We start from the raw sequence: 13012 nt of genomic DNA, 5'->3' as shown, positions 1-13012 counted from the left end.
ACACTTTTGAACAACTAACCTTAAATGACATTGTAAATCAACATGGCTCCAAGGTCTGACACCCTAGTAATAAGTCTCTGCATTTCCATGAGGGTGACCTGCATCTGCCCCCTAGCTCGGGGTAACATTTTCTAAAGTGTCTAAGTGAGTTAGAAGCCTAAGGCCTGGTCTACACTACGGGATTAGGTCGAATTTAGCCGTGTTAGGTCAATTTAAAAATGACTGCATCCACACAACCAAGCCCGTTCCATAAACCTAAAGGGCTCCTAAAATCAACTGCTATACTCCTCCCCAATGAGGATATAGCGCTAAAATTGACCTTGCTGGATCGAATTTGGGGTAGTGCAGATGCAAATCGACGGTATTGGCCTCCAGGAGCTATCCCAGAGTGCTCCATTGTGACTGCTCTGGACAGCACTTTCAACTCCGATGCACTAGCCAGGTACACAGGAAAAGCCCTGGGAACTTTTGAATTTAATTTCCTGTTTGGTCAGTGTGGCGAACTCAGCAGCACTCAACAGCACAGGTGACGATACAGTCCCCCCGAATCATAGAGCGTAGAATGTTTCTACGCTCCCCCTATCATCTCTGTCCCTGAGGTTATCGCAGATTAGAAGGCGAGAAAAAAAAGCACTCGCAATGACATGTTTTCCAAGCTCATGCAGTCCTCCCGCACTGATAGGGCACAGCTTAATGCATGGAGGCATTCAATGGCAGAGGCCGGAAACGAATTAAGTGAGCGCAATGAGTGGGGGCAGGACACGATGCTGAGGCTAATGGGGGAGCAAACAGACATGATGAAGTGTCTGTTGTGGGAGCAAATGGACATGATGAAGCATCTATTGGAGCTGCAGGAAAGCCAACAAGAGCACAGACCCCCCGCTGCATCCACTGTATAACCGCCTACCCTTCTCCTCATGTTCCATAGCCTCCTCACCCAGACACCCAAGAACGCGGAGGGAGAGGCCACTCCACTCCAGAGGATGGCCCAAGCAACAGAAGGCTGTCGTTCAAACAGTTTGATTTTTAGTGTGGCTACAATAAGCAATGCAGCCTTGTCCTTCCCTCCTCCCCCACCCCACCCGGGCTACCTTGTCTGTTATCTCATTTTTTTAATTAATAAAGAAAGGATGCATGGTTTCAAAACAATAGTTACTTTATTTCGAAGGGGGCAGGGTGGTTGGCTTACAGGGAATTAAAATCAACAAAGGGGGTGGGTTTGCATCAAGGAGAAGCACACACAACTGTCACACCGAAGCCTGGTCAATCATGAAACTGCTTTTCAAAGCCTCTCTGATGTGCAGCGTGCCTTGCTGTGCTCTTCTAATCGCCCTCGTGTCTGGCTGCTCAAAATCGGACGCTAGGCAATTTGCCTTAACCTTCCACCCCGCCATAAATGTCTTCCCCTTACTCTCACAGATCTTTTTGAGCACACAGCAAGCAGCAATAACAATGGGAATGTTGGTTGTGCTGAGGTCTGACCTAGTCAGCAAACAGCGCCAGTGAGTTTTTAAACGTCCAAAGGCACATTCTACCACCATTCTGCACTTGCTCAGCCTATAGTTGAAATGCTCATTACTACTGTCCAGGCTTCATGAGCCATGGGAACAAGGGTAGGCTGGGGTAGATGCGACCGTGCAGTGCTGCCGGCTGGGAGAGCAGCCTGAGGCAGAAGCCTCCAGCTCGCATGATATTCCAGGCAGGACTGAATCTCCATGAGATGAAACTTAAAGAAGAGAATGACCTGGAGTCTCTGGCTCCCCTTCAGTGCTCTAAGAGGAGAATAGCCATGTCTGTCAAGGCACCCCTGATTGACCTCACTGAGGTCTGCCAGGAGCACCCAGGAGACGTATGATGGCTATCGGTCCTACTGCACCATTTGCTGCGAAGGCAAGGAGCTGCTGCTGTGTAGCAATGCAGTACTGCGTCTGCCAGCAGCGCCCAGGAGCTGTACGGTGACGGTGAGCTGAGCGGGTTCCATGCTTGCCATGGTATGGTGTCTGCACGGGTAACCCAGGAAAAAAGGCGCGAAACGATTGTCTGCCGTTGTTTTCATGGAGGAAGGGAGGGAGGGAGGGAGGGAGGGGGGGCCTGATAACATGTACCCAAAACCACCCGTGACAATGTTTTTGCCCCATCAGGCATTGGGAGCTTAACCCAGTATTCCAATGGGCAGCAGAGACTGTAGGAACTGTGGGATAGCTACCCACAGTGCACTGCTCTGTAAGTCGATGCTAGCCACGGTAGTGAGGACACACTCCACCAACTTAATGCACTTAGCGTGGACATACGCAATCGACTGTATAAAATCGGTTTCTAAAAATCGACTTCTATAAAATTGACCTAATTTTGTAGTGTAGACATACCCTAAGATGCCCTGAAAGTCAGTAGGCTCTAGCAGCCTAAGTCACTTGGGCACTTCTGAAAATGTTACCTCAGTTCTCTTGATTCATGAGTTTGAGAGTACAATGGAGTCAGAGCATGCAATCCACACTGACAAAAAGTGTGTCTAGTGACACCTCCAGATGATTAAAGACTGTTGGTACCCTAAAATGTCGTCTTTTGCTGCTAGAATGGTGGCTGAGATGCATGGCTTTGCTAACATGTATACCTGGTTGCCAAGATGCAGAGTGGAATGTAGGAAATGATGCTCTTCTACCAAGCGAGGTTGTTTTGGGTTGGGCATGCTCAGGATCAAATCCAGGTTAATGACAAAGCCCACGTAAATAGCTGTGCACAGAGGGACTACAATGGTAGTTAGGGGAAGGGGATTGGAATCCTACCCACCAAGTTCAGAGAAGATGGAGACCAGTTATGCAGTGTTTCCATGACCTCTGTGTACAGTAGCATCCATTGTCTGCTAGCCAACTCCCACAAATGGGTTTTGTCCAGTACTTCATTTGCAAATCCACTGGCCATCCCACTGTGTGTATTCCAGATCTCTCTTTCCATGGATTCTTGGGATCTTTCTCATTCCTGTGCTGGTCCCTCTATACTTGGGGCCTCCAGTGTACTTCTGCACCTGGGTGGATTTGGTCCTCAGTGAGTTTTTATTTTTATTGTGTTAAGGGCTAGAAAAACAAAAGTCACTGACGGAACAAGTTCCTAAAGCCTACCTGGTTACTGGGGTTCAGTTCATTAGCTTAGTACTGAGGAATGGCTTAAAAGGGAAGCTGAGGTGTAAATGGGAAAGATTAGGAGATCTCAGAGAAAAAATTTTATCAAACAGGTTCTCTAATACATTCATTGCACTGGGAGCTGGTTGAAAACTGGGCATGCAGTATTGCTTCCTTGTCAATGGACAGTGAGCAAAGAATTTGGATTGGTTCTGGCTGATGTGGATTGAAAAAAAGGCATCCATTTAAGTGGTTATGGATTTGTAATTAGCAACTGGCCTATCCCAGTTGGTACACACTTTTGGGCTTGGTTGCATCTTCTTTTTCCACCCAGATTATTATCCCAACATCAGACACCACTGGTTAAAAAGCATTGCAGAGTATGTTGATGGGAAATTTTAACTTAGGAACCACATACTCCATGAGTTAAACAAAGAGGAAATCTTTGCTCTCTAGAAATGGAAAAAGCTACCAGCAAAATATTCCAGCCAACTTTCCATATAGCCAAGTATGGTTTTTGTTATCTTTTCAGATACCATACTAAGCTGTAATATCAGATGGGCAGTTTGCCTAGGTGCTATGTTGCCTACAACACTCCCATGTTTGGCCATGGTGTTTTCTGTGATAACAAGGTAGATGCCCATTTTCTAGCCTTACCGGGAGCTCTGACTCATCACCTAAGTATCTTACAGTTCTATAAAATACCTGTTACATGCACTGATACTATTGGAAGGAGAATATCCTGATTTTGGTCTCTGTGGGACTTTTGTTTCCTTCAGGTGACACTTCACAATTATTTCAAGACAAAACTTTGTTCTATGAAACATGAGTGTTGCCTCTTTGCTCTTTATGTTTGCCTCATATCACTTGTAGTTTCCCTGCCTTGCTGTGCTTCATAGAATACAGAGTGAAAAACAATCATAGTTTTTTCCAATGTCTCATCACTTCAAAGGTACGTTACACTTTGCAGCAATTTACCTTTGATCATGGAGCCAACTTCAGAAGTGATGTGTAAAGTGCTGTAAGTAGCACTCGGGAGGAGTAGTGAATCCCGCTATAAATGCATGCAACTGCTACTGAAATCAGTGAGTACATGAAGTTGCAGCAGGCTAGAGCTCAGGGAGTCTAAATGTAATGCAGTTTTACTTCTGGGGGAATTCTGCACCTAAAATTTTACACCAAAAAGTTAAAAATTCTGTGCACAATATTTTAAAATTCTGCAAAATTCTTCATATTTTATTTGTCAAAATAACACAATATAATCATGCCAGTTTCAATTATTTTGGTAATTTATTTCAGAATACCTTTTAGCAAGTATATCTGTAACAATACAGAAAACAAAAAAGATTCAGGAAATGCTTTTTGACAAATAGATTTATTACTAGGCATATTAATACGGGACTTTGTATTGTAGTTTAAATGAATTATTACTCAGAAACATATTTCCTGCACCCCTCAGAAGCAGTGCAAAGGTTTAGGGGAGTTGGGGTAATGAAGGAGCTGAGGGAGAGGGAAGTAATTGCTGGGAAGGAGCCTGGGAGTGAACCTGGGGTCTTGGGAATCTTGGGAGTGGGGCAGAGAAGTATAGCACAGGTTTTTTGGGGGTTTTTTGGGGGGGCGGGAGGGATTGTTAGGGAGTTGGGGAGCCTCCCTCATGTAGACCCTGTCTGACCCCTACCCTCTCCCAGTCAGTCAGGCACATCTGTCCTGTCCCCATGTATCCCTGCACCCCCATTCAGCCAGGCATATATGCACATTTCCCCTGTGGCCGTGTACCCCACTTCCCTCTGTCCCTATGTATCCCTGTACCCTCACTCAGCCAAGCATAGCTGTCCCTGTCCCCATGTGGCCTTGTATCCCCACACACATTCATCCCCAGGCTCAATATTGTCACCCCACTAGCTCCTGTGCCCCTGCCCCAGTCCGTCCCCCTGCTAGCCCTTCTGAACCCCAGTATGTGTGACCCCTCCAGCAGCCCTGTGGGCAGGGAATTGTGAGGAAAGCAGCCTTTGCCCCCTCCCTCTCTACAGCGGGCTGCTCCAGCCTATGAGCCAGCAGTCCTCTCTTCTGGTGCCCATCAGCCCCAGTGGGCAGAAGGTATAATTGCAGCTTCCCTTCGCCTCACCGTCAGAATCAATTATTCCGCAGGGGGGAAAAATCTGCAAAGAATGTTAATTCTCCACTTGTGCAGTGGCACAGAATTCCCCCAGGAGAATAAAATGTAATGTACAATAACCAAGAGATTAGGAGAGAAGGTTGCAGTGAGAAAAGCAGCTAATAGGGAGATGTAAAAAAGTATGCAGCAGATTAAATTCAGTCCCCAACTTTAACTTGCACCTTCTTCCAGGTCCTCTATGTGTACATTACAATTCACTAAGTCAGAGTCCCTTAGAATCAATTAGACTCTATCAAACCTACTGACCAGCAAAGTAACTTACACATCACCTCTGTATTTGGACCATGGACTTTTGCATCTGGAGCACAAAAATGAAATTTACAGGAGCATCTGCAAATTTCAAGGAAATGTTCGGTTTCACTGCCAACAATTTTAAAAACAAAAATCTACATTTTCGCCCTGTGCAGGCATTTAAACCTGAAATGCACAAACTTCTGTCTTTCAGAACTGCCCTTGGCTATAACCAAGAAAGTGAGCGCCAAGGGGTCCTTCACTAGACTAAGAGTGCCACTCAGTGGTCATTTAGATTAATCCTAGGCAAGGGTGCATTACCTAGTGGATATCTCAAACAATATGTCAAGTAGAGTATGCACACTGCTATTTAATAATCCTACTAGTTTAGCACTTACATATTAGTTTTCATCTTCAAAGCATAGTAGACATATCAGCCAACTAATCCTTACAAGGCACTTGTAACAGCTGAGTATAAAATATTACCTCCATCATATATGTTGGGAAACTGAGGAAAATAAAAAGATCAGACAGGGAGGCAATATCAGAACAAGGATGAGCCCTCATGAGCTACCAGTTATCAGTCCTGTGCTTAGACCAATTATGTGACAGAATTCACTTGGGAATCAAACATCCATATGACAGATGTATTTGATTTTGCTTATGATGCCCTTAAATGCTGGATATTACACTAGATAAACTGGGTAAAATGTTCCAATGTGCTCAAGTCCTATTTTTAAAAGTGACTTAAGCACAGTGAAAGTCAACAGGATTTATGTTTCTATGTGCCTAAGTCTCTTTTAAAAATAGGTAGAGGCTCCTAACTCCCTTAGATGCCTCTGAAAATTTTATCTACAGTGTGATTGGTCTATTAGCTGAAAATATAGAGATATTTTATTGATACTTTTCATGGGACTAATAGTGCACTGCAGTTTTGAAAGAGCACTTGACTATTTGAAGTTATGGGACGTTTATATAAAAGTTAAAAGCATTCCAGAAAGCACATCATGATCAAATCCTTTTGATCAATACATAGTTCAAACTTGTCTAAGATAATTTATGCAGGGGGAAACAGATCTTACCCAGCAGGCCTTGTATCCTCAATGGCTCGGTCTACAGGGATCAAATCACTCAGATAGACATTGAAGTTTCCTTCCTTCCATCTACTTTTTGCTTCTTCTTGCTTATCATCAGGGACTGCAGCAGGATGCCCAAATTGACCGGGAGCTTTGGGATCTCTTGGGGAAAGTGTTACATCAATTGTTAAGACTTTGTGCATCCCAGTGTCCCTTGTAAAATGGACTGTATAGCTGCTTCGATTTATTTTCCTTAATTGCTCCTTATCAGCTAACCTGACATAAACTTTTGTTAGCTTTGGACCTTCAGTCAAAATTGCTTTCTTAGTTAGACCATTAAGCTCAGCAGTCTTGGTTACAGAGTTCACGTTAGGGGCATCCTCACTTTTGTTGCTAATAACTTGCTGTTCTTTTCTCGTTTTCAATCTCACTGTAAAATTTCTTTTAGAATCAGCTACAAGATTCTGGGTTGTTGGGATGTTGATTTTTAACCCCTCTTTACTAATAAAGACAAACTGATTTTCAGAGAAAGTTAGTTTCTTTTCATGAGCAGCTTTTGTTTTGTCTTCTTTTGGCAGCTTTCCCAGTCCTGTTAGCTTTGTGGACAATCCCTTTTTCTCAGCACTGTTTGCAGCAGCCAGTTTGCTGACAGGTACATCCAAACTCCTGTTTGCTTTGTGTTCGGTGCCATCTATTGCTTTCACCCCAATCCTGTTTTGCTTTATAGGAATGATTTGCCCAGGAATTGGCAAATCTGGTACTGGCGGTTTGTTCTGAGGTGCCTTGGGATTTGCCTCCGTTTGCAATTCCTGTTTTAATCGAGCCAAAGGGATTTTCTCTGTAATCCCAATTTTTAAATTGCCCTCAATACCCTTTGATGCCTTAGTTACAGGTTGGTTCTTTTTCGCTGCAACTTTGTTTCTTACAGTAGCTGTGCTGTGTGTTAATTTGACTACTGATCTCCCTGTTGCTGTAGCTAATGGGGTCTGCTGAAGCCTTTTGGGAACAGTTTGCTTTGTTCTCAGCAAGTCTGTGGAGTTTACAGCTTTTACATGCTTTTTTCTCTCTTTCTTTTCCATGGGAACAGAGGGATAGGGGCTCAGCAGTTTCAGTGAGAATGTCCCAAATGGAACAATAATTTTCTTATAGGCCATACTTCTTTTTTCTGTTGGTTTTGGTGTTCTCTTTTCATTCTGTTTGTCTATTTCATTTTCAGCCTCTACCATTTTCTCTTCTATATTTCTATATTTCTCCTTACTAAATCTCCCCCTTTCAAAGCCTTTCGGGGGAGGTTTTGGTTCCCTTCTGGAGCCTTCAGGGGTCTTCTCTAGGTTTCGCCAAACTTTGAACCTTTCCCTTTCCCTCCTGATCATCTCATCTTTCAGAACCTTGGTGTTGATCTCACTGAATGAAAGCTTGAGAGCTGCCATGTCAAAGATCAACCAAATGACAGAAGCAACAAATATAAACGCGAGAGCTCTCCCACTACCTCGGAAAAGCTTCCGGATCTTGTTCATCTTTAAAAGTTTGTTTGTCTTCTTTATTGCGCTTGCCCCCCTGGGCCTCTTACCTTAGCGAGCCGGCAGTCCCCGCTCCCTGGAACACGTCTGACTAGTGATCCAGGGGAAACCTCAGATCCTGCTGCCTGTCAGTCTTTGCCTGCGTGGCATTTTACAGCAGAGCATCTGCGTCTCCTCAGCTTTTCATGATTAATCCAGCAGCATTTCATTTAATCTACAGTAAACACAGGCGTTAGGTCACTGAAGAAACGACAAATACAAGTTCCACGTTATATTCCCATTGCTTTTCTTGTTTAACTATTATACATGTTGCCCCAAGAGAAGGGAAAGGTTGCAGATCAGATGTTTTTTCTCTCCACCCAGCTCTCATTCCTCCTGCTGTAACTCAACACCTCCTCACATAAGGAAACTACTTCAGTCCATTACCCAGAAAACTTTTTGTGCAGCTCTTACCTTCCGAGTTCTTCTGTATATTAACCATTTATACAGCAACCTATCCAGAGGCAATACTTTAGTTCCAGTTTCGTAACACTTTCTTAGAGTATTAAAAGTTAACCCTTCATTAACTCTTCTTGTCTAAGGTAATGTTAATACCGCACTGGCTGACCTTCAGTAAATAATAAATTAAAAGGACATTTTATCTCCAGTGTAACTCTAAATCAATGGATAAATATAGCTCAGTGTCTCATTTAGATAATGTAGCAAAAATTCAGCATCTGACCACTGTCTATCTTCATTAGGAATAGATAACAAAAGGATAATAATTAGAAGTACAGCTGCAGTGTGTTAGTGAGTATTTGTATTTCTCCTGCTTCACTACAGAAGGCAGATATACTTGAAGTAAATGGATTAGCTTAAAACTTGGAAACTACTGTTCATATACTTGAATTGTGGGGTGTAGCAAGCTGCAGGGTGAAGAAAGCTGCTCTATATAGGGTCAAAGGAAGTGAAGGGCAAAAAAAATGGACATACACTTTCAGAAGAATGAGCCAAATTTTCCCTGTCCCTGCACAAAGATGCAAACGGGGAAAACAAAGACAAAGGCTCTACAGCTTTCATACCACTGAAAACCCATCACATTGTGGGGGAAAAGCTAGTGGTCGCTGAGGGGGCTGGGCATGTGTCCACTAACTTCAGACTGGTCAAGGATCCATAGATCTCAGGACATCTGTGCATTGTGCCTTCCTCTCCATGCTGTGTCCAATGCTGTCACTGTACCGTAGCATAGCTCACACCACAGCCAGGCTGCCAGTAGCTTCCACCCTAGGACTGTACTCTCCCAGGCCCTTCAGCCAGACTAGGGGTGAGGGTAAAGTAGGAGGCGCAGTGCTGTGGTTTACACCAGCATTAACTTTCCGTTCTGAACAGCATAAATATTGGTGAATTCACTGCCACGTTCCCAAGGAAGCAAGTCATGCAAAGAAGCTGCTCTGTAGGTCTACTCACCCTGGAGACTATCCCGTAATATCCCAGGAACTCCCCACTCCACAGCGCTGTCCATTAACACCCGTATAGCACCATAAATGTACATTACACTTTACGGTGCAGAAGATGAATTCACTGCCCCAAAGAGCCTATGATCAAAGGCTCAATTCAGGAAAGTATCCGTGTAGATGAGGAAAAACACTGCTGCACATGCTGAATCAGAATCTAAACTAAAAAGAGAACAAAGGAGGAGATGACAACACCGGGAGAGGCAACTGTTCACCTTTTGTTGCTAGATTTGGCTAGATTTCACATATTTAGCACACATTTGCTCTTCTTTGCAGTACATATTAGAGGAGTGCATTTGGCTGTTTGTTCCTATTTCACAATACCAACATCAGTTACAGTGAGGCAACCTCACTGAACTCAATAGGGCTTAATGAGGTGGACTGAAAGCAGAATTTGTCCCTTGGAGTCTGCGCCATGACAGGGTCTTGATTTGGTACGGTATAGCGGAGGAGCATTTAAAGTTCTTTAACTGTAGACATGGGAACATATGATTTAAAAATGGCTTTTTGAAACTTTTGCATAAACAAGGAATCCTAAATAAACAAGCCCTACCAAATTCATGGTCCATTTTGGTCTATTTCACGGTCATATGATTTAAATAATGGTAAATTCCATGATTTCAGTTATTTAAATCTGAAATGTCAGCGTGTTGTAATTGTAGGGCTCCTGACCCACAAAGGAGCTGCGGGGGGTGGTGTTCCACAGGGTTATTGTGGGGGGAGAGTTGCACTTACTCCTACCCTTACTGCTGCGCTGCTGCTGGTGGCGGTGCTGCTTTCAGAGCTGGGCAGCTGGAGAGCGGTGGCTGCTGGACAGGAGTCCAGCTCTGAAGGCAGAGCTGCCACCAGCAGCCGCATAGAAGTAAGGGTGGCCTGGTCTGGTATTGTCACCCTTACTTCTGCACTGCCTTCAGAACTGGGCAACCAGAGAGTGGCAGCTGTTGCCCAGGCGCCCAGCTCTGAAGGCAGTGGCCCCCCAGCAGCAGTGCAGAAATAAGGGTGGCAATACTGTGACCCACCCCTAAAATAATCTTGCGACCCCTCTGCAACTCCCTTTTGGGTCAGAACCCCCAGTCTGAGAAACACTGGTCTCCCCTGTGAAATCTGTATTGTATCGGGTAAAAGCACACAAAAGACCAGATTCCACAGTCCGTGACGTGTTTTTCATGGCCGCGAATTTGGTAGGGCCCTTTAATACAGCACGTGAAGGAAAAAAGCTGAGCAAAAGCACCTGAGCACAAACATATCCACATACTAGAACGCAGATCCCATTGGTGCAACTGCCAAAAAAAAAAAGGCAGGAGGGACCAATGGATCGAAACGCTGGGGGAGGGGAGGGAGCTGGCTTCACGGTTGCACTCACTTCTACTTGTGAATTCTCACATCCTCCACTGATACCATAAAGTATGTGTGTGAGCAGGACTTGGCCTGCGCGTGTGTGTGCCCGGCGCTGCGCCCCCACCCTCAGCTCTGTGTCACTCTCCATGTGCTGTGTCCCCTAGTGCTCTATGTCCTGTTCCCCCATGTGCTGTGTCACCCCCTCCCCCACTCACATGGTCTGGAACCCCGGTCTCCTCCACAGCATTCTGTGTCCTCTAGCTCTGTCTCACCCTGCTACGTCTTCCCCGCTCCACTTCGCATCCAGTCTCCCCAGTAGGGTATGTCTGACCCTCGCCCACTAGTAACTTTCTCCCTACCCTGCCATACCTGCTAATATTTGCCCTCCGCCTCCTTCCATGTGCTCCAGGCCTGTGAGGAGGGGATGCGCCTGTTCCGGGTTCCTGCTTCTGCTGCAAGAAACAAGGAGGCTGGTCCCGCACCTCTGGTTCCCTGTGCTGTCTGGATGTGGCACTACGTTACCTTTCAGGTGGTAGGAGGAGCTCTAATCTCTGTTCATCATCTTTTAGGGGGCCCGGGGAGGAAGAGAGGGAGCTTGCTTAGCTGCTGCTATGCACAGCAACACTTTTGGGGCCGGAATGGCAATGTCTCCCAGCCAGCAATGGTTCAAACTTGGGGCAAACAAAATATATTGTTGATTCCTTCTGTCTGACAGCTGGGGAGAGAGGGAAATGTCCCCTTTGGCCTCTGAGGTGTTGGCACTTATGATAGACATTCACTAGTGACTAGGGTTACTACCTGGCTGGTATTTGACTGGCCTGGCTGGGTTTTTTTATGGACTTGCCAGTTGCGAGGAAAATAATTTAATCTTTTTTACGTGGGTCTAAAGATTTGCATTATTATCACAATACACTGGGATATCTACTGTTCAAACTTTCTGTATGCAGCTAAAGATGCTGAAGTGTTCCCACTTCTGCAGTTTAAGTGATAACAGATCAAAACTGTTGAAAATACAGCAGCTGTCTGCCCACCAACACACAAGCACACCGCGTGTGAGAGGGGTTGAGTCATGTGAGAGTGAGGAGATGGGTGATGTTATCAATCTTATCTATCTGTGTTATCTCTCTAGATACTATAAGTGGCTGTTGCAGGAGGGTTACAGAGTTGCCTTGTGGTTGGGGTTATGGCAGGCTTGCTTTCAGAGGGTGCCTTTTTTTTTTGTATTTCAATCACAGGCACCGACTTTCCAAAGTGCTGGGGGGTGCTCGACCCCTGGCTCTGTCCCAGGCCCCACCCCCACAACCTCCCTTCCCCCAAGGCCCCACCCCCACCCTGCCTCTTCCCACACCTGCTCCACCCCACCCCATCTCTTCCCACCCAGTTCCACTCCCTTCCCCGAGCACGCTGGTTCCTTGCTCCTCCCCCTCCCTTCCAGCCTCCTGCATGCCGCGAAACAGCTGATTGTGGCGGGCGGTAGGCACGGGTAGGGAGTGGGAGGCACTGATCCATGGGGCCAGCCAGTGGCAGGAGGCTCTGGGGAAGCTCATAGGGAGGCTGCTGGTGGGTGCTCAGCACCCACCATTTTTTCCGGAGCACCCAAGGAGTCGGCACCTATGATTTCAATCATGATAACCCTACTAATGACTCTAACCAGTCAAGCTAAAAACTCTTAACAGGAGGCCTGACTCCCAGAAACTGCAAACTAACTTCTGCCAAGTGCAGGCAGGTGCACCAATAATCTGACAGGAGGGAGAAGGAAATCCTGTAATTATGGCTTTACTGTGTGGTGACAATGTGCCACTGTATTCCTTGTACTTGTTTCCATTTTCAGATTGTTATTAGTTCTGTCAATGCCAATCTGAAAATCTTATCAGCCCAACCATTGATTGCAGGAATCATCTCTGATTTCCTTCTTGGTATGATTCGGTTAGTCACCAATATAAAATAAATTATACTGTTTTTACATTCATTAACATGCAGGAGCTAAATGCAAGGAAGGGGTTGCCAGGAATTAGCAGAAAGGGATACACTTTTTTTCTTTTTCCCATTTGCTTTAAGGTGC

At 45.4% G+C, this 13012-nt stretch overlaps 1 protein-coding gene across 2 annotated transcripts in view; it reads right to left on the bottom strand.

The window, feature by feature from the left end:
* Window positions 1-9638, bottom strand: part of GALNT5 (polypeptide N-acetylgalactosaminyltransferase 5) — a 50265-nt gene extending 40627 nt beyond the window's left edge. Inside the window, exons 1-2 of one of the 2 annotated variants that reach the window (XM_073305521.1) lie at window positions 9566-9638; window positions 6606-8333 (exon numbers count right to left, since the gene is read on the bottom strand). In XM_073305521.1, coding sequence (XP_073161622.1) covers window positions 6606-8116 — 1511 coding nt within the window. In that variant the 5' untranslated portion in view covers window positions 8117-8333; window positions 9566-9638. Of the gene's footprint in view, window positions 1-6605; window positions 8450-9565 lie in introns of those variants that run through there. The other variant, XR_012154260.1, reaches the window with a different exon arrangement.
* Between the last annotated feature and the right edge of the window lie 3374 nt (window positions 9639-13012).

The sequence above is a fragment of the Lepidochelys kempii genome, chromosome 11 (genome assembly GCF_965140265.1).
Source record: "Lepidochelys kempii isolate rLepKem1 chromosome 11, rLepKem1.hap2, whole genome shotgun sequence".
Taxonomy (NCBI): domain Eukaryota; kingdom Metazoa; phylum Chordata; order Testudines; family Cheloniidae; genus Lepidochelys; species Lepidochelys kempii.
The sequence above is the reverse complement of the archived record's forward strand: the minus strand, read 5'-3'. Positions and strand labels throughout refer to the sequence as shown.